This window comes from Phocoena sinus, chromosome 4, assembly GCF_008692025.1.
Source record: "Phocoena sinus isolate mPhoSin1 chromosome 4, mPhoSin1.pri, whole genome shotgun sequence".
Lineage (NCBI taxonomy): Eukaryota > Metazoa > Chordata > Mammalia > Artiodactyla > Phocoenidae > Phocoena > Phocoena sinus.
In genome coordinates, this window is record NC_045766.1 from 40482654 (window position 1) to 40510236 (window position 27583).

The 27583-nt window shown below is 38.8% G+C and overlaps 1 protein-coding gene across 1 annotated transcript in view; it reads left to right on the plus strand.

Annotated features, from left to right (window-relative positions):
• The window catches only part of PPM1L (protein phosphatase, Mg2+/Mn2+ dependent 1L), a 340516-nt gene that overhangs the window by 188450 nt on the left and 124483 nt on the right, over positions 1–27583 (plus strand). Inside the window, exon 2 of the mRNA XM_032629822.1 lies at positions 13200–13374. Within this exon, the coding sequence (XP_032485713.1) occupies positions 13200–13374 (175 nt within the window). The remainder of the gene's footprint in view (positions 1–13199; positions 13375–27583) is intronic.

The window sequence follows — 27583 nt, forward strand, 5'->3', positions numbered from 1 at the left end:
TCAGATTTTCATTTAGGTTCGAAATTATACATAAATTACAAGAAACACTTTCTTGGTTTGAGATAAACTCTGGCTCTGCCTAAACCAGCCGTCCTGTTTCTATGGTATTAAACAAGATTTGGTGCCCAAGAAATATAAAATAGTATGACATCTGTATGCCTTATGGCAAATGTCAAAGTGATAGCATCACAGGGGGGGCCTGGTCCTTTTTTCTTTTATGTTTGTGGCTATATAGAATGATCACTCACAGGGTTTTACGCCTAGTTTTAAAGCACCCCCTCTCCATCATTTTCTTCCAGCATGCCTGCACTGGGCTAGATATTAGGGAAACCGTCGTATGTGAAAAAACTTTTGTCCTACCTGCTAGTTGCTCGTAAATTAGTGATGAGGCAAATAGATGACTAGATGGAGACACTATGAATGAAGTGGTAGAGAGCTGTAGTAGAGGTCTGATGAAGGGCAGGGCTGTGGCAGCTCTAGTGAGGCAGCAATAGCTTTCGTTCTGGAAGATACGTTTGCAACGTAAGCGATGACTCCTATCCGTACAGGAGTAGTTTTAAAACAAAGTGCCACTGAGATTGGTCATGTTGTTTGACTTCATTCATTCATTTATGTAAAAACATATATTGTGCACCTTTAACATAAAAGGCACTGTGAAGGCTCCTTAAGATGTAATATTTAGAATATATTAAAGTTACTCCATTTTTAGTTTCAATGTTATAAATTAATTAGCATAGAAAGTACAGTGTTGTGATCAGTTGCCTCATTTCCTGTCTGGAAAGGGGTATAATATAAATTTAGTAAGTAAAAAAAAAAAAAAAAACAATATGCGGTAGATGACTACCGAATGCATTCTTTATTGACCTATGTGTGAGATGCAACAAATTACATTTTCCTTCTCAGGTTAACCTCAAAATAGTTTTGATGGTTGGTCTTGCGGGTAGAGCCAGTGGTGGTGAAGACTAAATAAAACTTTCAGGCAGTACAGATTTTTGTGTTTTCCTCTGTACAGGGTTAAATTTCTGAGTAGACAACATTTGTCTTTCCTGACCTTTACTTGCCAACTTTACACCTTATTCCCAGGGATTTCTCTGGGTGCTTTCCTGCTTCTCATTCCCCCTCCCTGTGTGTAAAAATCTGATCAACATGTCCACACTAAGACTGACCATTTCTTGGTGTATTACTCTTCCTTAAAATATTTGCCTTTTGGGAAGGGGAAGAACTGGCATAAACCAGAGATTGCAAGCTGTAATGTTAGAATTTCAGGGCTCAAAGCCAAAAGGGAAAATGATTTGGGGGCAGGAATCCTTCTTGGGTTCCTCAAATCATACTACGTTAGACCAGATTCCTGGACAGAAAGATGGACCCTTTTCCAGCCCCCCACTGCACATACAAGGAGCCTAAATCTCATACTGGTTTTGAAGGCACTTTTTAAAATTAATTAATTAATTAATTAATTTATGGCTCTGTTGGGTCTTCGTTGCTGCACGTGGGCTTTCTCTAGTTGCCGTGAGTGGGGGCTATTCTTCATTGTGGTGCGTGGGCTTCTCTTGTTGCGGAGCATGGGCTCTAAGCGCGCGGGCTTCTTGTGGCTCGTGGACTCGGTAGTTGTGGTGCATGGGCTCAGTAGTTGTTGCACACAGGCTTAGTTGCTCCGTGGCATGTGGGATCTTCCTGGACCAGGGTTCGCACCCGTGTCCCCTGCATTGGCAGGCAGATTATTAACCACTGAGCCACCAGGGAAGTCCCTTGAAGGCAGTTCTTAAAGCCATGTCAAATTGGGGACATCAACCCAACTGGCATTGGCCTTGTGGTTCCCTACCGTCGTGGCTACACCTGCTCTCTGGACGTGCTCCCTAAAGAGCCTGATAGGAAGCTATGGGCAGGAGTCAAGTGAGGCCCAGGAGGGGTTCTCTGGCCCTGTTGCCAGCTAGGAGCTTTTGGCTGACTCCCTGAGGGACTGCTCTATTGTCATAGCTACAGAGTCCTTTTTGATTAATAATTCATGCGTGTTTTATAATTCGTTATAACAGTTGGTCCCATTGGCTTCCTGAATCCCCAAGGATATTTTTAGTTAGCGTTATGCATGGAACTTTCTAGAATACATTTGTATAGCGCTCATGGAAGTTAAATTTTTGTCAAGCTTTATAGCCCAACATTCAGAAATGGAAGGGAATTTTATCAGTAATTAATTTCCTTTCAAATAGGGAATATTTTTCTTTCTGTAAACAAACGTTTTTCTTCTAATGATCTCAAGCGTATAGAATGTGAAACAATATCGTACTTCTTTTTGTAACTGCTGAAGACAAAGGAACTCACCTATCACACAAATTTAACAAGACCACTCTGGCTGCGTGCTGCTTGTTTTCTCCACAGGTTTAAGAAAAACTCTACTGGTTGGCAGTTTTTAAAGTTGCCATCTCTCAGGAGAACTTAGGTGTGTGTATGTGCTTTAAAATAAAAGAAAAAGAAAAAAGAAGGACCGTGGACCTAATATAGTATGGCCTGTTCCCCCTGACTCTCTGGAATATGTGTGGTAACTGAGGGCCAAAGAATTTATTAATCATCACTTTAGTAGTAGTAGTAGTGAAATAACCTCAACTTTTCTTTAGACTGTAAAAATATAAATCTTTAATCCCTTAGAGTTTGAATGTAGATTTCACCAAGATAATAAGATTAGGAAAATGGACCACATGGCTAAACAGTATTTGATACCGCCGTACTGCGAGATATATATATATATATATATGGCCTCCATCTGCTGTCAGGGAAGCCATCATTCAAGAAGTGGAGTTTCAATTATATTTTCATGCTATAGCATGCTTGGTGCTACCATGTGACTATGCCTCAGATTACATATGGATCAGGTGACTGATAGAGTTATTAAAGGTTTGTCCCTTGAGGAATCCCGGAGGAATTGTCCTGAACCTATAACTTAGCAGTCGTCATCTTAGTGCTTAAACTAAATGAAAACTTCACTCTCCATATTAAGTAGGTTAGGTTATGGCTCTGAGTCCTTAGCATGCGGAGTGTCATGCCCTCTGTGGTGGTCATTTTGCCACACAACTGACTAGCATTTGCACGTCCACAGCTTTGGTTCTCCAGAGCAATCTCAAATCTCCATAATAAGCATAGGATAGCATTGACACACTTCAGGTTTAAGTCTGAGACTTTTTCCTGATGCCGTATGTCTTGAAGGAATCAAATTTGCCTTCTTGAGACAGAATTATGAATTCAGGACTGCAAGATCATCCTCTCAAAGAGGTTTTTCTTATTTAAATAACCCCTCCAGGTTAGAAGTGGCAAAGACTAAAAATGGAAAGAAATGACACTCTTGGCAGGCGAGAGAAAAGAACAACTCCCTTGCCTCTGTCCTCTTGCTGGTGGGCAAGGGCGCTCGCTCTGACTTTGTTTTGAAGTGCCTGGAGCCAAAGAGCAGTTGTCAAAAGTTAATGGTATGTTACCCTAAGAAAGATGGATGCCAAGGTGGACCTAAGTAAATTCACATGCCGTCCATGCTGGCTGCTGTCAACTCAGCACATGTGCATTCACCTCCCTTCAAGGGCAGGGCAACCTTGTCTGCGATAAAAATATTACCTCCTCCTCTCTTCTGTCTTCCTGTGGCACGAATTTTGAATGATCTGCTTTATGATCTCTCTTTTATCTCCTGAATACCTAGCGACCATCCCTGAGGTACTGTTTCCTAAAATTCAGCTCTTTTCTACTCAGCATTTGCAGAATTGATTTCCCACCTAACCTCTCTGTGTGTCTTCCTCATTGTCAAAATCTGCTTCTCCTCAGAGGGTCACTGATCAGATGCCCTTGGAGCCAGATATAGCCCCTTATTGTGTGTGGCATCAATGTTAAATTTAGCCTTAGCATGGGTCCCAGGATCAGCCCCTTTGCTTTAGTCTCCTTTCGATCCAGTCTTAGAAGCCTGTGTCCATTCATAATCGACACTCATATCAGAAGCAGCAGCACTGTGTGTTCCAAGCCAGGCATATATATTGTGTAAATATAAACTGAAAGGCGCTGCCATCAATTATTCGTCCCATTCATTTCAGTGGAGCTTGAGGATGTCTCTCTGCCAAATTACTGTGTGTGTGTGTGTGTGTGTGTGTGTGTGTGTGTGTGTGTGCGCGTGCGCATTAAATAAAATGAAGGGGGACGGGTAATTTATAAAATCAGATAATTGGAAAGATATTAAAATCCTGAAACTTCTTATCTTGGCAAAGCACAGCCTGGACCATCCTTGAGGCAAAAGTGGGTATTTCTTCTTAAGATGCATTTTCAAGGTTTTGTGACCTTAGAATCTCATCTGTTGGTTTTTCAAATTTGCTTTGAAATTGGGTCTTTACATCAGGATCAACATTTATAACAACTCATTACAAACTTAATGATAAAATCCATTCCTTGATTTTAAAAATATCTTCTAAGTAAGAATTTATTGAGTGTAGGGGAAGCTTTCTTTCCTTTGAATACCATACCTAATTTTTTAAAATATAAAATTGTATACTGTATACTAGGTCTTAGACTTGGTAGTAAAATAGAACATTTGATTGAAAAGAAGGGGGCAAAAAAACCTCCTACAACTATGAAATATGCAGTACTAAATAAAAATTGTAAGGCATGTTTTCATGGTTAAGGACATCAGAAGCCTATTTTTATTTTAAATCTGTTAAAGTTAAAATGAATAGTAACTTACCCTTGGCAAAGTCCTAGAGAAAAATACCAAAAGTGATTTGAACATAGTTCTAATTTACTCCTGATCTTTCTCTAATGGAGGCTCTATTAAAATTTAATTTAATATCTTTTCTTGGAAATAACTTTTACCTCCCTGGAACTTGTAACCAAAATCATTAGTATGATATTTTTCTTTGGAGTTCTATAAAATAATACTTTTTCCTCCTAGAGGTTTTTCTTTTTTTAAGGGGTGGTGGATATTCCATAAAATACAGAGAGGTGGATGGTTTTCAGGCTTACAGTTAAGTGTTCAAAGTAAATTTAATGTTTCACTGTACTCTGTTTTCCCATTGTTTTCAGTAGCATCTCCATCATCTTTAGCTTCCGGTTTTGCAACACTGAAGCCATTTTATGGGTTTTTCTTTTCCATCTGTCACCAGGCTTTGCTCATGTGCTCTTTTATTCTCTTCTCAATGGCTTTATCCTAGTCTGGGGCTGCTTTACCCTGCCAAAGAAGGGACCACAGTAGGCATTGCCTTCTTTTTAAAATACAAAATTTTTTTTCTTTTCTGGTTCAAAAGCATTTGGTGATTCCTGCTCCAATCCACGACTCACTGCGTAACCAAGGATAAATTACTTAACCTCTCTGAGTCTGTTTCCTCATCTGTGAAAACCAATAAGTGTTTTCGTGAGGGTGAAATAAGTAAACACATGTGAAGCATTCAGCACAGTGCTTGGCACATAGAAAGCGGTCAATCATTTTTCTATTTTTTTTATTTTAGAAAATTTGGAAAATGAAGAAAACTGCATAGAGAAAAAATATCACCCAAACTCTTACTAGTCTGAGATAACTAATGATTCATATTAACGTAATTCAACCATTTCCCCCTCATATGTGTCGTAAACAAACTGCTTTGTAATCTGCTCTTCATTATAAACGTTTTCCTACATTATTAGTATTCTTTCATAACATGATTTTTAATAGCTGCATTGTATTCCATTTCTTGGCTATCCCATGACATAATCAACCAATTTGTAGACAAACATTCATTATCTTGAATAATACCTTGATAAACGTGTTTGCTACACAAGTCTTTATGCTCATCTTTAGCTTTTTCTTAAGATAAATTCCTGGAAAGACAATTACTAGGTTAAAAGTGTAAATTACTTTAAAGTTTTTGTTACTTTTTTTCATTTGCTGTCCCAAAAGTGTCTGATTTATATTCCGATTTATATTCCAATCACAGTGTAGAAGGCCATTTTCCTTTCCTTCAGACTTTTTACTCGTCTCCCTGCTTTAATCTTTCTCTCTTTCAGTGCATTTTAAGCTCAACTCCAAGCACATTCTTACTCAGACAAGATTTGATAATTTGTTCACTCTTTTTGATGTTTTGGTTGTTTCCTGTTACTAACTGCTACAAATCAAAGCTCCCCGGTTTAACAGGGAGTTAAAACTTCTCCACCTGCCAGCTCTCTCAGACTCCTAGTTTCATCACCTTCTTTTATGATTTCTCCCCATGAACTCACATTCACTACTTTCTACATTGCTTTTCTTTCCTCCAGCAAGAACTTCTTACCTCGAAACTGATCCTTAAACACCGGAATGATTTCCTGATTCTTTTTCTTCTGCCCTCTTTAATTTCTCTCCCTAGAGGCCGCTCAGCACTCACAGTAGCTCATATGTTAAACAAAATTCATCTCAAGATTCATGTCTGTTTTTGTGTTAGTTTGTAAAATGTGTTTTTCCAGTGTTTCACCTGTGTGTGCTGTTTGCATGTTAAAACTGCAGGTTGATGGCAGAGGTCTGTTCTCCCAACAGTGTCAAATCTAATGTGCTTCACTCAGCAGACGCTCAATAAATTAGAATTGGCTGGCTAACAAGTTTTCTTTTTAAGGTGAACTGTGAAGCGTTTAGCAGCTTTTGAAATGCACTTTTTTTTTGCACTCTCCCTCCCTGTCCCCCACCAAACTCTTTCATATACACTGGTTATTTCTTAAAGAACATTCAACTGTTATAGTAAATAGCATTTTAGCATAATGACCTACTAGCTCAGCATTCTATCCACTAGGTTCCCAGAATTTAGATCCTCAATCGTCTGCTTCTTTTATCGTTTTCATCCATTGAGTCCTTTTACAGGTATAGTATAACTCTAGCCCTTTTCTGTCTTTCAGACTGAAGTTGGCATGGGTGATATGAATGTATGCACATTCCGTAAGAAGGTGCTTCGGGCACCTTTTGTGCCCTACCTCACAAGCTTTTAGCTCATCTTTTTATTCTAGCTGTTAACCATCTTCCCAGGTGTAACCGGAACTGATGAACCTGTGTCTTCCCCTTTCTGTCCTGAGGCTTCTCTGCCACCACCTGGGGTATGTTTGGGAACCTACTCAGCAGTTCAGACAAGCAAAACCTGAATGCCCAGGAGGAGTTAACACCCCTCAAGGCAACCCTTCACTCGGACACAATTCTGAGGCATTCTACATGACTGCTCAGAGAGTCCCTAGCAGAATTGAGTTCACTGCCAAATGAAGAAATTAAGGCAAGAATGGAAAAGATCAAACAATTATGGAGAGGAAGTCGTTAAATAAAGCTTCATATACAGCTTTGTATATGAAGTACATAATTTACCATGTTGGCATGTGAATGATGATTTGGGTTTCAGCCATTTACTTCCTAAAATAATGGCTCCAATAATGATTTAAGACCAGGTGTAGTTCCATTTGCCAGTAGAAAACCAGACTTGTACGCTGTTTCTAGAATCATGAAAGGAAGTTCTGATTGCAGGCAAAGAATTATGAACTGTCCAAAAGTTTTCTCTAAAAGCTATCTCAAAGTCCCTGATTCTTGGATACAGTGAAGATATTAAGCTTCTATGGTAGAGAGTACTGAACTGGGTGCTGGGAGAACACAAGATGTGTAAGATACAGTCTTTACATCAGCCAAACTGGGGAGCTAAAATGCCTTTACCTCTATAAATACTTGAAAGACTGTTGGTTGCTATTAGGTGGGTTCACTAACAGAGTTTATAGCATTTGAGCCTACTTTGAAGGATTGGCCAAATCCATAATTTGCCTACTTTCACTCAAAGTTATTTTGAAGATACAGAATGATAACAGCATAAATTGCTCAGAAAAGTATAAAGTACCGCACAAATGTAAGACACTGAAAATGGTAACAAAGTACTGTTTCTGATAGTTAGGTTATAAGAATATGCAATTTAGGACTTAAACTTCTAGTAGCACTTATCATTGATTAAAGAATAGATAAGTAATCCTATATTTTAATTTTGTTTTTCACTTCGTTTTTAGAATTCTAGTGAAGTTTTAAAATTTAAATTGCTATTTGTATTATCTATCACTTGTGCAATAATTCCAATCTCAGTTAATAATATGACAGCCTGTTTTTTTATTGAGATATGATATATTAGTTTCAGGTATACAGCATAATGATTCAATATTTGTATATGTTGCAAAATGATCCACCACAGTAAGGTCTAGTTAACCACACATAGTTATGCATTTTTTTCCTGTGATGAAAATGTTTAAAATCTGTTCACTTATCAACTTTCAACTAAGCAGTACAGCCTTATTAACTATAGTCAGCATGCTGTACATTATAACCCCAGGACTTATTTTTTTTTTGTAAGTGGGAGTTTGATATCTTTTAACCACTTTCACCCATTTTGCTCACCTCTGGCACCCACCAGTCTATTCTCTTTATCTATGAGTTTGGTTTTTGTGTTTTTGTTTTGTTTTGTTTTTATTTTCCACATATAAGCGAGATCATAAGGTATTTGTATGACATCCTGTTTTTTGGCATAGGTTTATGCTTGAACATAAGGTTTTGACTGACATTTGAATACATTTAGAGAATCACCTCAGTATAAAGGTGATTTCTTGAAATATCTTGATAGAAGCTAGTATTTTGCTAGAGTTGTTTCTCTCTATTCCTCTTAAAAAATCTTTCCCAGAGGAAAGAACTCTATACAGTAGTCCCTCAGTATCCACAGAGGATTGGTTCTTGGATACCAAAATATGAGTCACTCAAGTTGCATATTAAATGGTGTAATATTTACATATAACCTATGCATATACTTTAAATCATCTCTAGATCACTTATAATACCTAATACAATGTAAATGCTGTGTAAATAGTTGCTGGCATGACAAATTCACTTTTTGCTTTTGGGAACTCTCTGGTATTTTTTTGGAATTTAAAAAAATTGAAGTATAGTTGACATACAGTATTATGTTAGTTTCAGGTGTACAACATAGTTATTTGACAATCAGGTATGTTACAAAATGATCACTACAGTAAGTTCAGTAACCGTCTGTCACCATACAAAATTATTACAGTATTATCAACTACAGTCATACCTCCGAGATATTGTGGGTTTGGTTCCAGACTGCCGCAATAAAGCAAATATTGCAATAAAGTGAGTCACAAATTTTTTGGTTTCCGATTGCGTGTAACAGTTATTTTTACATTATAGTCTATTAAGTGTGCAATAGCATTATGTCTTAAGAAACCAATGTAATGTAACTCAATTTAAAAATACTTTATCTTTTTTCATCCGCTGAGTCCACTGAGTAAGATAGGTAGTTTGTGATTGACATGTACACACTGCTGTATTTAAAATGGCTAACCAACAAGGACCTACTGTATAGCACAGGGAACTCTGCTCAATATTATGTAAGAACCTAAATGAGAAAACAATTTGAAAAAGAATAGATACATGTATATGTATAACTGAATCACTTTGCTGTACACCTGAAACTAGCACAACATTGTTAATCAACTATACTCCAATATAAAATAAAGTTTTAAAAAAACAATTTACAGAAACAATTTCATGGCTTGAAATGAAGACTTTCTGAAAAAAATATTTTATTGCTAAAATGTGCTAACCATTATCTTACAATGTGGGGTTGCCACAAACCTTCAACTCTTAAAAACAAACAAACAAACAAAAAATTGAAGCACAATAAAACAAGGGGTGCCTATATATTCCTTATGCTGTGTATTACATCTCCATGATTTATTTATTTTATAACTCGAAGTTCGCACCTCTTAATCCCCTTCACCTATTTCACCCAACCTCCCACTCCCTCTCCCCTGGCAACCACCAGTTTGTTCTCTATATCCATAAGTCTGTTTCTGTGTTCTTCGGTTTGTTCGTTTGTTTTTTAGATTCCACGTATAAATGAAATCACATAGTGTTTGTCTTTCTCTGCCTAATTTATTTCACTTAGCATAATACCATTTTGTTGCAAATGGCAAGATTTCATTCTTTTTTATAGATGAGTTATATTCCTTTGTACATACATGTACCATATCTTCTTTTATCCATTCATGTATTACTGGACTTTTAGGTTGCTTCCATATCTTGGCTATAGTAAATGGTACTACAGTGAACATAGGGGTGTATATATCTTTTTGAATTAGTGGGGTTTTTTCCCTTGGGTACATACCCAGAAGTAGAATTGCTAGATCGTTTGGTAGTTGTATTTTTAATTTTTTGAGGAACCTTCATACTGTTTTCCATAGTGGCTGCACCAATTTACATTCCCACCAACAGTGCACAAGAGTTCCCTTTTCTCCACACCCTTACCAACACTTGTTATTTGTGGTCTTTTTGATGACAGCTATTCTGACAGGTGTGAGGTGATATCTCATTGTGATTTTGATTTGCATTTCCCTGATGATTAATGACATTGAGCATCTTTTCATGTGTCAGTTGGGCATCTGTATGTCTTCTTTTGAGAAATGTGTATTCAGGTTTTCCGCCCATATCTTTTTTTTTTTTGCGGTATGCGGGCCTCTCACTGTTGTGGCCTCTCCCGTTGCAGAGCACAGGCTCCAGACGCGCAGGCTCAGCGACCATGGCTCACGGGCCCAGTCGCTCCGCGGCATGTGGGATCTTCCCGGACCGGGGCACGAACCCGTGTTCCCTGCATCGGCAGGCGGATTCTCAACCGCTGCGCCACCAGGGAAGCCCCTCTGCCCATTTTTTAAATGGATTTTTAAAATTTAATTGTATGACTTCTTTATATGCTTTGGATAATAACCCCTTATCAGATACACCATTTGCAAATAGCTTCTCCTGTTCATTAGGTTGCCTTTTTGTTTTGATGTGCAAAGGCTTTTTAGTTTGATGTAGTTCCATTTGTTTATTTTTGCTTTTGTTTCCTTTGCCTGAGGAGGCAGGGCCAAAAAAATATTGCTGAGATCAGTGTCAAAGAGCATACTGACTGTGTTTTCTTCTAGGAGTTTTACGGTTTCAGGCCTTAAAGTCTTTAATCCATTTTGAGTTTATTTTTGTATATGGTGTAAGAAAATGATCCTCTTACTGAGGCCACACTGGTGTGCAGGACTGGCCCCCAGTACAGCTGGCTGTAAGGACTGTCTACAACTGTTGCAGGTGCTCTGGTGTGCAGGGCTGACCCCTGGGGTGGGAGCCGCTTTGGGGGGATGCCGGTGCCTGCCAAGGGTGCCCGATGGGATGGGCAAGGCTGAGGGCCACGTTGGAGGAGCTCTGGTGCTGGCTGAGGGCACCTACCTGGGCTGGTGGGGCAGGGTTTCTTTCCAAATATTTTCTGTCTGCAGCTGGTTGAATCCACAGATGTGGAACCCACAGATACAGAGGGCTGACTATACATGAAGTTGTACTGTTTTAGAAATGAAATGCCAAAATTTAACTCCACTACAGTAAAAAATATAGGCCCGGTTCCAAGACCTCCACCATGATTTGAATTAAAAGAGTAAATCAGTGGACACAATAGGAAGGAAACGTGTGGTATGCTTTCAGTTATACTGAATACACCAATATTTGTTAAACGTGCATTATGGAATTATTTCCTGTACCTCATAGATCTTTCCAAGGAAAAAAATTAAAGACACGTGTTACACTGAATAGCAAGGTAGTGTGAATTTTAAAAGAGTTATTCTGCAGGATGTCTCTTCATTCTCCATTGTCAGGAGAACTGTTATGAAACTCTAGAATTAAATATGTTGTGCTAATGTGCTGAGTCCATTTACATTCTATGGAATAATTTTATTTGTTCTGCACTAGCTGGCTGGCAGAGAAAATGAACAGTGTTTGGTGATATTTTAAAGTTGTAATTTCATCAGCAACCGACTTAGGGGATCCAAATATAAGTCTGGAAATGAAGTGTTGTGTGCTATATTTGGCTACTCTGAAGACTGAAATATAACTTTTTCCACCACTTCCCAGTGAGTTTTTCCTGAGAAGTCAGTTGTCATTGTTCTGGCAAGTTTCTTTTCATCCTAAACTGTGCTAACATTTAGAAGGAAAACTACGAAGGTTCTTTACCAGAAGAACATATTTTAAAGATAATTTTTTTTAATTACAGGAATTTTAAAAAAAATATTAAACTATGTAGATGTGTCTTCACCTTATTCTGGGCCCATACCCCAGAGACAATCCTGTTTAACAGTTTCTTTTATTTTAGTTTTCTAGTGATTGTGAGTATAATTTTAAACAATATATGTATGCCTTCATTTATTTATCAACCTTAGACCCTATACATATGATGGAGGACTGCAACTGTAAGAAGATGCCAAAACTCTTGGCATTCTCAAGAGATATGTTATAAGAATTTCAATTCTCCTGAGTCATACATGCTGCTGTATTACTTAATTTCTCCCTTAAAGTTCTACTTAACTTTAACTGTGATTCTTAACTGGAAGGGAAAAGAGTGTGCTATGGCCCCAGTCCACCAGAAGAATGTATCAGAATCTTTGGGAAGGTCTTTTTCAAAGTACAGATGTCTTCCTTCCTACCTCCAAGGGAAGCTTGCTTACCCGGTTGAAAGTCAGTGTGTGTAATTTCAGATGTTACTAGTTGGGAGTACACTGTGCAGATAATGTAGAAGCAGGGGAAAAAAAGTTAAGAATAAAATATATAAAGGCCAAGATATTTAAGTGGTGTGAACAGTTCTTTTCAGGTTGAGGCATCTTTGTTTTAGGTCTCTTCGTTTTCTGTTTCTCCTATTATTCCGTTATCAGCCCTAGCAGAGGGCTTTCCATTTTGTTTACTTCACAAGAGTTCCTGCATAAGCATTAACCAGCAGAGAACAACAAAGCAAAGCAGAGGTTTGGATGCCACAGCATAGGACGGCTTACTGCTGAGATGAGTTACTAGCTTATACATTCTAGATTAGGGCGAGTCAGATTTATATCCAGTAAAATTACTATCACAGGGCCTTCTGGGTTCAGTGGAATAGCTGAAACTCTTGAGTTCAACTCCATGAATGCCAATCCATCATCTTTTGTACCTTTAAACCTGATAGAAAACTCTTAGAGGTCTGTAATTCTGTGTATTTGAAGATCAACCTTACTTGGTACAGTAGAGTCTACAAACGACAACAGTGACAAGGATGAGATTGTCTAAAGGGTTAGTTCCACAGTACTTTGAGTTCTCACTACAGCACCTGAGGGGAAGTGAAAAGCCTAAGATGAGAAATACTCATGGGGTTCTCTACTTGTTTTATCTGCAGACGGCAGCTGAATATGTAAAATCTCGACTCCCAGAGGCCCTTAAACAGCATCTTCAAGACTACGAGAAAGACAAAGAAAATAGTGTTTTGTCTTACCAGACCATCCTCGAACAGCAGATTCTATCAATTGACCGAGAAATGCTAGAAAAATTGACTGTGTCCTATGATGAAGCAGGTATGTTGGTCTTTAATAGACACACACACACAAACACACACACACACACACACAATGTTTTTTCCCTGAAAAAATTTCTTTTTAGATTTTGGTTAAACTAGGTCCTTTTCTTTGGTAGAAGATGAAGGGCAGACTGGATTCAAAGTTATATAACATGGATTAACAGTAAGTTTCTTCTCTGCAGTTTTAGTATCAAAGATTTCATCAGGAGATTTCTAAAAATGGCTCTTAAATATCAAATCCCTTTAAAATTTTGGTTCTTTTTTAAATGGAATTGTTCTGGCCTTTTATCAACCATGTGCTCCTGTTGATTTAATCTTTTAAAGTGTCACTTCAATTTTGGATACCAGCTGAAAACTTTTACATCCAATAATCCAAGAACTGTTAGTTGCTTCAAGTGTTATTTTTTAATTTCAGAGTTCTTCTTTTCTAAAGAGGTACCATTTTTTTCCTGAAGTTTCAAGCTGAACTTGGCTTTCTTTTCCTTAAGCTTCTCAGATGAATCCTAGCCCCTAACACCACACTGGACACTTTGGTTCACTGCCTTCCATAAGTTCATATTATCCAAAGGAGCTTATTAATGAAGGCCTGGATAGACCTCCTTACAACACCATTTTATCTATTACGTGGTTTGTTGGCTAAAACCTAATTTTAATGAAACCAGTGCAGTATTACTTGGAATTATTAAAATCTTTAATAAAATTAAACTTATTCAGGAAAAATATCTTGATTAAAATTGTCATACCACCCCTGCCCGCCCCCCCCACACCCCGCCAGAAATGGAGAAAAAAGTATGGGAAAATAGGTTTCTAATGGTTAAACATTGGAGGTATTAATTTCCTTTTTAATACCAGGAGCTTCTGTTTTTATTTCTACAGGAAGTTGTTACTTTACATCTCATTTTCTTTCACATGATCTTAAACAGTCTCAATGCTGACGTTCTTAACATTTGATTTCAAGCTTGAATAGCAAACCGAAGAGCAGATTTTTAAAAAAACGCTGCACATGCCTAACCACTGATGCAGTTTTTCTAGTTATTAAGCTGTCCACATTTTCATTCAGCCTTTTAACCTCTTTACATCCACATGATAGATACCCATTTCTAGCCTCACCCAGGACATTTCTACTCTCTCTGATTCTCCTTTGCTTTATTATGTTTTCCAGATACAATGGCTCTCTTCTGCCTGTTGGGTATTTATTTATTTGGTCTCTGTATTTGTCTTGTGTTTAACATTCTTCTCTTTGGAATTCTCATTCATCTCCTCTCTCATCCCCAGTGGAGTAAAGTAAGGCTATGATCAGCCCAATCAAAATAATATTTAAATTTTCATAGCATCTCAGAGATCATAGAAGTCAAATAGTCCATCTACTTCCTGTACCCATAATCACTTTTTAAATTTTATTGAAGTATAGTTGATTTACAGTGTTGTGTTAATTTCTGCTGTATAGTAAAGTGATTCAGTTTTATATATATATATATATATATATATATATATATATTCTTTTTCATATTCTTTTCCATTATGGTTTATCACAGGATATTGAATATAGTTCCCAGTGCTATACAGTAGGACCCTGTTGTTTATCCATCCTATGTATAGTAGTTTGCATCTGCTAACCCCAAATTCCCAATCCTTCCCTCCCCCACCCCACTTCCCCCTTGTCAACCACAAGTCTGTTCCTTATGCCTATGAATCTGTGTCTGTTTCATAGATATGTTCATTTATATTGTTGTTTAGATTCCACATATAAGTGATATATGGTATTTGTCTTTCTCTTTCTGACTTACTTCACTTAGTATGATAATCTCTAGGTCCATCCATATTGCTGCAAATGGCATTATTTCGTTCTTTTTTATGGCTGAGTAGTATTCCACTGTATATATGTACCACATCTTCTTTATCCATTCATCTGTCAGTGGACATTTAGGTTGCTTCCATGTCTTGGCTATTGTAAATAGTGCTGCTATGAATGTAGGGGTGCTTGTATCTTTTCAAATTATAGTTTTGTCTGGGTATATGCCCAGGAGTGGGATTGCTGGATCATATGACAACTCTATTTTTAGTTTTTTGAGGAACTTCCATACTGTTTTTCACAGTGGCTGCACCAATTTACATTCCTACCAACACTGTAGGAGGGTTCCTTTTTCTTCACCCCCTCTCCAGCATTTATTATTTGTAGATTTTTTAATGATAGCCATTCTTACTGGTGTGAGCCTCTGTTTCCTCATTGTAGTTTTGATTTACATTTCTCTAATAATTAGTGATGATGAGCATCTTTTCATGTACCCGTTAGCCATCTGTATGTCTTCTTTGGAGAAACCTCTATTTAGGTCTTCTGCCCATTTTTCGATTGGGTCGTTTTTGTTGTTATTGAACTGTGTGAGCTGTTTGTATAGTTTGGAAATTAAGCCCTTATTGGTTGCATCATTTGCAAATATTTTCTCCCAGTCCGTAGGTTGTCTTTTCATTTTGTTTATGGTTTCCTTTACTGTGCAAAAGCTTATAAGTTTGATTAGGTTCCATTTGTTTATTTTTGCTTTTACTTCTATTGCCTTGGGAGACTGACCTAAGGAAACGTTGGTATGATTTATGTCAGAGAATGTTTTGCCTATGCTCTCTCCTAGGAGTTTTATGGTGTCATGTCTTATGTTTAAGTTTTTAAGCCATTTTGAGTTTATTTTTTGTGTAGGGTGTGAGGGAGTGTTCTAACTTCATTGATTTACATGTGGCTGTCCAACTTCCCCAATACCACTTGCTGAAGAGACCGTCTTCTCCCCATTGTATATTCTTGCCTCCTTTGTCAAAGATTAATTGACCATAGGTGTGTGGGTTTATTTCTGGGCTCTCTATTCTGTTCCATTGATTCATATGTCTGTTTTTGTGCCAATACCACAGTGTTTTGATTATTGTAGCTTTGTAATATTGTCTGAAATCTGGGAAGGTTATGCCTCCTCCTTTGTTTTTCTTTCCCTCAGGATTGCTTTGGCAATTCTGGATCTTTTATGGTTCCATATAAATATTAGGATTACCCATAACCATTTTATAATGAGAAAACTGAGACCCACAGATTTGCCTGAAGTAACACAGTTACTTAGTTGTAGAGCTGGGACTCCAGCCTCCTCATTGCTAATCCAGCTGGGCTTTCACCATATTAATGCAGGTTCTCATTCACTCAGTAGTCATTTGTTGAATGCATAGCAATATGCTAGGCAGTTGGAAGAAAGGGGTATGAGTATAGAAAAGGAAAACAGAGACCTTCCTTAATAAAGTCTAGCTGGGCGCTGAAACATAGATATATGACTTCTGAAGAAAAATTCCTGAGGATTTTGAAATAAGTATGCTGTGTAATATGCACAAGCATTTTAAGTTAAGCTGAGGGGATGTGGCGTAAAGGAATAATGAAAGTGGCTCAAGTTTTCAATGGAATTCTTTAGGGGAGGCATTTGCCTAAACCCTGAGGGACAAACAATGAACATGGGTTTGTGAGGAGAAGAGAGATGCAGTCCATGTGATGAAGGGACCTAAGGGGACACCAAGACGGGAATCAACGTCAGCTGCAACCTCCCACCACTCAACTTTTCCTTCCTCAGGAATAATTTTCCACTCACCTGCACTGTTGTTGAGCAATGATTAATCTAATCTGCAGAGGGACATTCGTACGTGACCCTTAGGAACAAATACTTTGGCGTGGAATTAATCTATCAATAAACTCTACAGCATGAAATAGTGGAAATAACTACAGGATTGAGAGTTAGAGGATCTAAATTCCCAGCCTTTCCTCTAGCTTAATACTGGTATGATTAATGCCTAGATCCTCTGTTTCTTCATGTATAAAGTTGGGCTAATAAAACCTCACAGGGTTATTATGATAGTAAAATATATTATATTTGGGGAAGTCCTTAGTCCTTCATATTGCAAATGCCACTAGTGCTGAATGAGAACAGATTTGGATCTTGTCTACCACTGAGACCAGTTTAAAATGCTTGTTGAGTTTTTTCTTGACATGCGGTGTTTGGGGAGACAGCGGCAAATTCTTAAAAATATCTTCAGAAGCTCTGAGAAGTCAGGCAACAACTACCTTTAAATCACCCGCTCCAGGCTCCGTTTGCCCTTGGTCATTCCTGCATGAGGTGACACATGAATGTCACTGTAAGTTGTGAAATCAAAACACTGCCTTCTCCTCCACTACCCATATATGAACATATGAACGATTTTATTCCAAAAAAGAGGAGAAAATATCAAAAGTTACTACTATCTAACAGAAAAGAATTTCATCATGATACAAAGGAATCAGGACAGAAAATTGGTAATAATATCTAACACCTTCAGATACAAACATCTTACACTAAGTCACTCATTTGCTTTAAACTGCTTAGCTTCTTTCCATGCTTTCCCAGTTTTACTTCCTTGCATTCTTAATTCAGCTCTCCCAGTTTTAGGAAGTAGTTCATTGTTAATTAGACAATATCCTGGTCTCTTGAGAGGTTAATTTGTCTTTAATGCTCAACCACTGATAAATCAGCCTGAGTGACTTAATGACAGTTACCACCATCTGTGGCTTCTAAACGTCTAAAAGCAGTTAATGAAAAAAAAATACCTAGATGCTTGTCTGAAAGCATTGGCTCAGGACCTTTTCTCCCTCCTTTCTCTTTCTCTCTCAGTATCCTCTCGCCCCCTTTAAATACATATATATCTTAATGCTTTACTCATTCACAGTTCAACTCTCCAGCAACCTGACATACTTGAAATCCAGCAAAAAATGGGGAGAAAGCTAAAGCCACATGCAACCATACCATGCCACAGACGCTATAGTTTCTCACCTAGGATTTATATATTATTATTTTATATAGTTCTGACCAGTTAGGTTATATTTTCCAATATGACATTTTCTTTTTAAAAATTATTTTTCTGAATTTGAGTGTTACACTTTTATTGCAGAAATAAATAGAAATAAGTAGAAGGGTATAATAAGAGACTAATAATTATCTATAATCCTACCATTGTAAACATTTTGGGTATATTTCCCTCACTCTAAGCTTTTTTTTTTTTTTTGCGGTACGCGGGCCTCTCACTGTTGTGGCCTCTCCCATTGCGGAGCACAGGCTCCAGACGCGCAGGCTCAGTGGCCATGGCTCATGGGCCCAGCCACTCCACGGCATGTGGGATCTTCCCGGACCAGGGCACAAACCCGCATCCCCTGCATCGGCAGGCGGACTCTCAACCACTGTGCCACCAGGGAAGCCCTTTGGTTTTGTTTTTGCTACTATGAGTAATGCTGCAATGAATATATATATTTGTCTGCATTTCATGTGACTCTAGGGAACAGACTTTAGAAAACGTGGGTGTAGAATTAGAATTAGAAGGTGAGGGAAGGTGATGATACTTATACTTAGAGCAGACAGAGCAGCAAGATATAAGAGCAAAGAGCAAGTCCATAGAAATCCATAAAAAGTAGTCATCATATCCCCAGCATTGCACACTACACTCTAAGTCAAATCAGCACTCACAGACCCTGTATTACAGAGTTGACATCATTGATCTCCATAATGGTGGCCTTCATTCACAGAGATACAGTTCAATAACGTTAATTATACTCTGTATATAAAAATAGGGATTGTATAAACCAGTTTATAAAGATTTTCATCCAAATGGTTTATTTTTAAGTTTGACTGTTAATAGGAATAAAGATGTTTTGTAGTATAATTGAAAGAGGTCTTGGAGCCAAAAGACCCAGATTCTATTCCTAGCTCTGCTGCCAACCAAATATATGACCTTGAATGAGTCACCAAACCTCTCTAAAGCCTATTTCCCTATAAATCGAACGTATGAACAGGATCTCATTGATGTCTTCCATTTCTAAAACTATGATTCTGGTATCTTGACAGTGGAAAACTCAGGCAGCCATAGTTTCTGCAAGGTTGCACTTAACTTCTTCTTGAATCTTCTGCTTTCTCTGTTGCTTTTCTCCTCTCTCCCCAGACAGCCCATGTAATTTGTTTATAATATCTGACTAAAAGAAGACCACCGCTTAGCTATGCTGGCATCTGCACATGAATTTGCCCAGTCATACTTCTGTTCGTGGGAAGGGCACTGAGACTGTATGAGTGAAGCAAAAGTAGATTTTGGAAGGAGACGTTCTGAGCCATCGTTCATGGATTCTTGTTAAGATTGCTTAGATTTTTTTTTTTGCGGTACGCAGGCCTCTCACTGTTGTGGCCTCTCCCGTTGCGGAGCGCAGGCTCAGCGGCTATGGCTCACGGGCCCAGTCGCTCTGCGGCATGTGGGATCCTCCCAGACCGGGGCATGAACCCGTGTCCCCCGCATCGGCAGGCAGACTCCCAACCACTGCACCACCAGGGAAGCCCTGCCTAGATATTTTTATTAGCACTTAATAATGCTAAGCAAAATCTAGCATGAGAAGATATGGTTTGCATTTGATCCATTAATGTTTTTATTTGAATGGGAGCACAAGTTCATACACATTTCAATAGATTGGGTTTAGTAGAGAGAAATTTCCAAGGAAAACAGTTGCATGACTTGAAGAGATCAAAATAGCATTTCACACTGTCTCAGAGAGCGTCATGAACCTAAATATTTATTATTTGTCATAGTGGGCAAAAGCTGAAGGGTTGAAATAGCCCGAGAGGGAATCTTTTCTCGCATTATTTATTTTTATGCTTGTACATTATTCATATTTCTCTAAGCAATCTCAAATCGTTTATAATTTTTTCTTAAGTTCGGGCATAAATAATCTACACATTCCCTTGTTAAAGTAGTGTGATTTGTAATGCCTTGTGTTTGAGGGAATTGTGAGGAGAGTAGGCCCATTTATTTGAGAATGATACTCTCTGTTGCACAATCAAGAACCCTAAGGCATGGGGAACAGAAGTAGCTCTGTTCCTTTGGGAAGAGCTGGCTATGCCTGTAAGAGGGTGGACAGTCCAGCGGTGGTATCTTGCTTCTAGCCTCGGGACAGTTGCCTAAGTTGCTTCTTTGATCTCCTCTCAGAGTTAAACCTAAGACCAGCAAAGGTTTTATTTGTTCTTACAGTTCACTAGAAACCCAGACAACTTTCCAATGAGCACATGTTTCTACCATGTAGAAAGAACACTTACGAGTAGAAAGCGGACCAGACAGTGCAGATGAGGGAGAAAACTCAGCCAGCTGTTTATATTGTGTTCATTTGGGCATCATTTAAAGCTGGGGGCCTGCAGATCCATTGACAGGTGTCAGGCAATCATGTAGGATTTTCCCAGAGGTGGTGAGGAAGGAGGAGTAGCATTGATTTGTTAGCCTTTGCTTGGTGATTGCCTGATGCAGCCTGACATTAGAAATGCGTGAGAGCTGAGCCCAAGCAAAGCTACTTGCCATGAAGAGACACCAAGTACTGAAATGTACTTTTTGGAGAAATGGCTTTTTGAAAGGGTGGCGAATGTGCTGTAAGCAATTTAGGAAGTAGCTGGAGGGTTCCCTCCTACTGAGCTTATTTTATTCTTCTTAATATAGACGGTACCCAAAAGTTACATCTCTGAGTTAATTGAGCCATTAGTGTCTGAGTAATCAGTGATCTCAAAAGGAAAACCATTTACTGTCATGGAGAAAAAAATTGAACACACATCGAGAAACCAAACCCAGGAAAGAGACTGTAAATTATTTAGGGCCCTTTCAGGTTTTCTAAGAATATAAAAAATTCAGTAAAAGGCCTTTGCAGAAAGTTTTTCACTCTAACAAATAGAGTGAATTTCTCAGTCTGTTTCTCAAACAGGTCCTAAGCGAAGAGGTGGCTTTAGGTTTCCTTAATTTATATCTTTAATCAGAACCTCATTTCTGGGCTCAAAAGATGTTCTCACCAAGGCTTTCTGTCAGGATTTGGAAGGAAGAGAAAAACAGGGAAACTTAAGAAACACGTCGTAAAGGGAAATTTAATATTGGTTGTGTAACCTCTGACACCAACTTCTGAATTTCTGTAAAAAGTTAAATCTTTTATTTTTCCATTATGAGAGTAATATAAATATGTTTTAGAACATTTTTAAAATATGGAAAAATAGAAAAGGAAAAGATAATCTCTAATTCCACCACCAAAACATAACCACCATCTTTTAGTATATTTACTTCTAGTCATTTTTCTCTGCTGGGTTTTAATAATTTGTGCCCAATTTTATACCTTTTTTCTCATTTAACACTAAAATATAATCATATTTCTCAATGCTCTTACAAGTTACTCAAAAGTAATTCGTAATGACTGCATAGTATCTTACTGAATGGATATGCCACAGTTATTGTTCCCATAACCTTTTAACATTTTCAGCATGGCCCCTCTTGTTTATTTGTGTTTCATTTCTTGTCACCATATAGAATCCCTGAATTTGGAGGTCTGTTTCTTATCTGTGAAAAGATGAGAATGGTGGTATGATTAACAAAAACATAATGAAGACTTCTGTAATGCAGCCAATTATTAGTCGTATAACAGTGGGAGCAGAGGACTAAAAGAGGTAGTTAAAATCCACTTATAAACTGATAACTTCTTTCTGGCCAGTAATACCAATCTTTTTAACCAAACTTGATTTGAGTTTCAGTTATAATTCTTATACTTCCCCCTTTATATCATAGATTTAAAAAGTCAAAAGATAAAGTGGGGGGGAGTAGCAACTAAACAGAGTGACTTTGACATCTACAAACTAGAAAACTATCCACCATGGCTGTTTGAAAGTACCCAAATATGTGATTCACCAGCCCTGGGGTTGGTTTCTATGTCTGTGGCGAGACATTGTGCCTCTCTTTGCTTGGTTTCATCGACTGTAAAAAAGGACATTGGGGGGCTTCCCTGGTGGCGCAGTGGTTGAGAGTCCGCCTGCCGATGCAGGGGACACGGGTTTGTGCCCCGGTCTGGGAGGATCCCACATGCCGCGGAGCGGCTGGGCCCGTGAGCCATGGCCGCTGAGCCTGCGCGTCCGGAGCCTGTCCTCCGCAACGGGAGAGGCCACAACAGTGAGAGGCCCGCGTAACGCATAAAAAAAAAAAAAAAAAAAAAAAAAAAAAGGACATTGGATTAGATATTTTCTGAAGTCTTTCCCAGCTTTAACAATGTGTGTGATTTTGTGCTCAGTTCATTTAACGCTCATTGGTTCATTCAGTTATTTACTCTGTAAACATTGACCGAGTGCCTAGGAGCCAGGCATGGTGCCTGCCACTGGGAATGCCCAGGTGACTGCGTGGCCCTTCACTCCAGGTGTGTGTACACATCTGTGTGGGAGTGGGAGGACAGAGTGACAGTGGTAGAAACGTAACTAGAGTGCAGTGGAATTAGTGCTACAGAGTGTGTGTTCAGAGGACAGTGAATGGGTAGAGGAGGAAAGAGTTAGGTTTGGGATTGAGAAAGAATTCTTAAATAAATCAGAAAATCATAAGAGAACCCGTAAATCTTTTGAGCTGTTTGTCTTGAATGTCAGTTGCATGTTTAAAGGCAGGTTTATTATGAGTGATGCTTTTTTTCTTCTTTGCTCAGTAACTGGTGATGTGCCAGCGCCTTATACAGACCTATTCTTTTTTTTTAATTTTTTTAAATTGAAGCGTAGTTGATTTACAATGTTGTATTAATTTCTGCTGTATAGCAAAATGATTGTTTTTTATATATATTCTTTTTTATATTCCTTTCCACTGTGGTTTATTATAAGATATTGAATATACTTCCCTGTGCTATACAGTAGGACCTTATTGTTTATCTATTTTATATATAGTACTTTGTATCTGCTAATCGCAAACTCCTAACTTATCCCTCTCCCGTCCTTCTCCTTTGGTAACCATAAGTTTGTTTTCTATGTCTGTGAGTCTGCTTCTGTTTTGTAGATAAGTTCATTTGTATCATATTTTAGATTCCACATATAAGTGATATCATACGATATTTGTCTTTGTCTGATTTACTCACTTAGTATGATCATCTCTAGATCCATCCAAGTTGCTGCAAATGGCATTATTTCATTCTTTTTTTACGGCTGAGTAGTATTCCATTGTATATATATATACACCACGTCTTCTTTATCCATTCATCTGTCAATGGACGTTTAGGTTGCTTCTGTGTCTTGGCTATTATAAATAGTGCTGCTATGAACGTTGGGGTGCATGTACCTTTTCAAGTTAGTTTTCTCTGGATATATGTGCAGGAGTGGGATTGCTGGATCATATGGCAACTCTATTTTTATTTTTTTGAGGAACCTCCATACTGTTTTCCATAGTGACTGTACCAATTTACATTCCCAGCAACAGTGTAAGAGGGCTCCCTTTTCTTCATACCCTCTCCAGCATTTATTATTTGTAGACTTTCAGTGATGGCCATTCTGACTGATGTGAAGTGGTACCTCACTGTAGTTTTGATTTGCATTTCTCTGATAATTAGTGGTGTTGAGCGTCTTCTCATGTGCCTGTTGGCCATCTATACAAACCTATTCTTAACCTCTGCTGTAACATCACCTTCTACATTCTAAGTGCCGCTGTCCAACTAATTTTAGTTTACATCAATTAGCTTATATTAATATGCTTATCAGCATCACCTGCTTTCTTATGAGATCTCTCCCGCCACAGAAAGAAGAAATGATAATTCAGACTGAATTTTGTAAAAGTGATATGATGGGGAGTTATTTTTTTAAAAATCACATTTTCCAACTTCAAGTTACCTTTTTAGTAGAAGGCCTCATATGCACTCTGAGAATAAATTGATCCAAGTTTTGCAGTGTGCAAATAAAATTTTAAATTGTAAAGAACTTTGCCGAGAATACTGGAAACTGCTGGCTAATACTGAGGTTTAGAATAAGGACGTGCTGCCTCTGGTGATTAAAACATTTGACTAGAGCTGTGTTTTACCTTTCTAATCAAGTTATCATTGTTTGCCAGGAGGGAAGTAATGTTACTACCTGCTCTAAAGTAGTATTTGATTACAAGGCCTGGAGAAAATGTGTACACTTCAAAGAAAATAATTGTACCAGGTGGTCACAATTTAGACTGCATCGGCCAGCCAGAGACAGGATGCCGCTGCCATCTGTATCTCTTCCTTTCTGTACTATGGGAATTTTGTAACCAAGTTTCCTTAGATCTTGTTGGAATGCATGTAATAACTCTTAATGAGATCCAAGTTAATGGTAAGACCTTCAGTCTGTAGGGAAAAATCGGATAGTTTTTGAAGTGCCAGAATTTCTAATGTACTGTGACTGTCCATTTGTAGTGGTGAGATGTAAGCCAAAGGCATCCTCTGGCTGACTTTCAGACTCGGAAGATCTGTAATCATAGGCAGCTGGACTGCTGTTTAATGTCATTTTGCAAGAATGTCATTTTGCAAGAAATTCAATCTTCAAGAGCTACTAGATATTCCAGTCTCATCTGGTAAATTGCCTCCTGAAAGGCATTGTTTTTAAGCCACCTGCTATTGCCCAGAGGAATTCTCTTTGTGTTTCTTTCTTTACTCATGTCCTTGTCCCAAGGCTGTGTGGCTTAGGCTATTTCTGATGCTGGTTTGATGAGGTTTCTGCAGTATATAAAGAGGCACCTGAATGTGCTCTTGTAGTTCTGTAATCAGTCCAAGGGAACTGTAAATCAGCTATGTAGAAATCACTAGGACAAACACTGTTCATTCAACACAAATGTTTACTGTGTGCCAGGTTCTGGCTAGGTGCTGAGAGTCTAAGAAATGGGGAAGGACAGTCAAATCAGAGGTCTTCTCCCTTTGAATTTATTGCTAATCTGGACTACTGTCTCTATAAATCTGTTCTGTAAGAGGTGCTTCAAAATGACACCTTAGCTGGCTTCTTCCTTACCTGAGCCAGGGCCTTCCATTCCTCTGATCTCAGTCCTTCTCATTCAAGGAGGTAACACAAATTACACGTTTGTTATTTATATCCTACTTGCTTCCTGAAAGTCCAATTTGCTATACATACAATAATAATGTTAAAATAAAAACAGAAAATCAAAGCCAAAACGGAGGAAGGAAACAAACGCACTAACCATAAAGAACAGACAAAATGAAACAGTTTTTCATTGGAGACAACTTCTAATACTAAAGTTGATGGAGACTTTTTCACAGGGTACCTTGTACTTTGGATCTTGAGCAACATTATCTCAGCTTGAGTTTACCAGAAGCAGAGGCTGAAACAAAAGGCTTGAGTGCAGACAGTTAATCTAGGAATGCAGCTGAAGGAACAGGAGTGAGGGACCTTGGGAGTGAACCAGGAAGGAGGGAAAAGAGAAACAAGGGGAAGCTGCCATGAGGACACAGAATGGAGCTGGCCTCCCCCGAGGGTGACTTCTGCTTAATCTGACTAAGGGAGTTTGTGAGTAGCATCCCAGAACCATCGCCAGGAGGTGAAGGGGGAAGCATTTAGCAGCAAGTCTCATCCCCTCGTTTGTCAAGGGTAGCTCCACAGACATTAGTTTCCCCGTACTTCTGGTTTACGTATGCCTGAGTGCTGAGTGGGTTCTGGGGACATCCCACACGTTGGCATCAGGGAAGCTCCAGGGAAGGGAGCAAGTGAAGGGTGAACCAGGGAAGGGTTCAGGCCAAGGTGTTCCCAGTGAATTTGAGGTTTTTGATGTCTTGTCACGGAAAGAATTCAGTGAGAGACAAAGTGATAGGTAAGAAGTGGATTTATTTAGAGAGACACGCACGGCACAGACAGAGCATGGGCCATCTCAGAAGGCGAGAGAGCCCCGAAATATGACGTGGTTAGTTTTTTATGGGCTGGGTAATTTCATAGGCTAATGAGTGGGAGGATTATTCCAAGTATTTCGGGAGAGGGGTAGAGATTTCCAGAAAATGGGCCACCACCCACTTTTTGTCCTTTTACGGCTAGCCTCAGAACTGTCATGGCACTGGTGGTGTGTCATTTAGCTAATGTATTACATGAGTATATAATGAGGCTCAAGGTCTACTGGAAGTTGAATCTTCTGCCATCTTGGACGTAGTTGGTTCTAACCAATTTTTGTCATGTCCTATGGCTATGTCATTCTTTCAAAGATTGTGCCCTGCCCCCTTCCCTCCTGTTTCAAAGGCTGCTTCTGTCTGAGCTGGTCCCCGTACCAGTGGCTGGGACTGAGAGAGTATGAAATGCTCTGCAGGAGATTTGTCATACGAGCACAACAAATGAAATCTTAAGACAACTTTATAGGAAATACATGTGAGTTCATCTTTTTTTTTGCGGTACGCGGGCCTCTCACTGTTGTGGCCTCTCCCGTTGAGGAGCACAGGCTCCGGACGCACAGGCTCAGCGGCCATGGCTCATGGGCCCAGCCGCCCCGCGGCATGTGGGACCTTCCTGGACTGGGGCACAAACCCGTGTCCCTTGCATCAGTAGGCGGACTCTCAACCACTGCGCCACCAGGGAAGCCCGTGAGTTCATCTTAAAGTCATTTCGTGTGTGACAACCATCTATAAAAGCATGATTATTCATGTTTTTCAAAGCTCCTTTATAGCATGTGGCAACGCAGAGTGTTCAAAAGCATTTAGAGGAAAAGCTTACATGTAGTAGAAGACGTATGTAAGAAAAGGAGAGGGTGCTTTGTTTGATGTGACAGTTGGCAGCTTTCCAGCTCAAACCAAAATAAATAACTAATCCTCATTTTTATAACTAATGAATTCAAGTACCTAGGCCCTTCAACCTGAGTGGCACAGTAAAATCCAGCTTTTCATATGTGTAAAAAATAATTATCTTCCATAGATAACGTACAGCAGTCGTTATTCTGGAGAGGAGAAGCTGGGAAAGGAGACTTAACTTTTTTGCTGAACCTTCATATTGTATTGTTTGAATTTTTAACTTTGTCCATGTATTTTCTAATTTTAAAAATTTATGAAAAATAAATAAAAATAAACAAAACCTTCCTAGTACATTTCCTCTTATCTTCAGTACTGGAAATGGAATATAATAAGGCAGAAAGCCAGTCTTCTTGTTTTCAGTAAAGCTTTTTACCTCTAAGTTATGTATATCCAAGGAATAAGTCAAGAAAGGAACTCAGCGACAAGGCCAGCCATCATGGAACTGCAATGCCAAGGTCAGAGAAGGTCAGCTGTGAGACCAGCTCAGTACTATGCCAGTGAGCACCTGGGTTCTTGGTAGTCTTCATGCCCTGAGCCAGAGCTGATCCCAGAGTCCAGGGAGGGGGCTGACCTTATTGCAGGGAAAAAAAGAAGTTCATCTGAAAGAGAACAGGATTCATGGGCAGCAAGC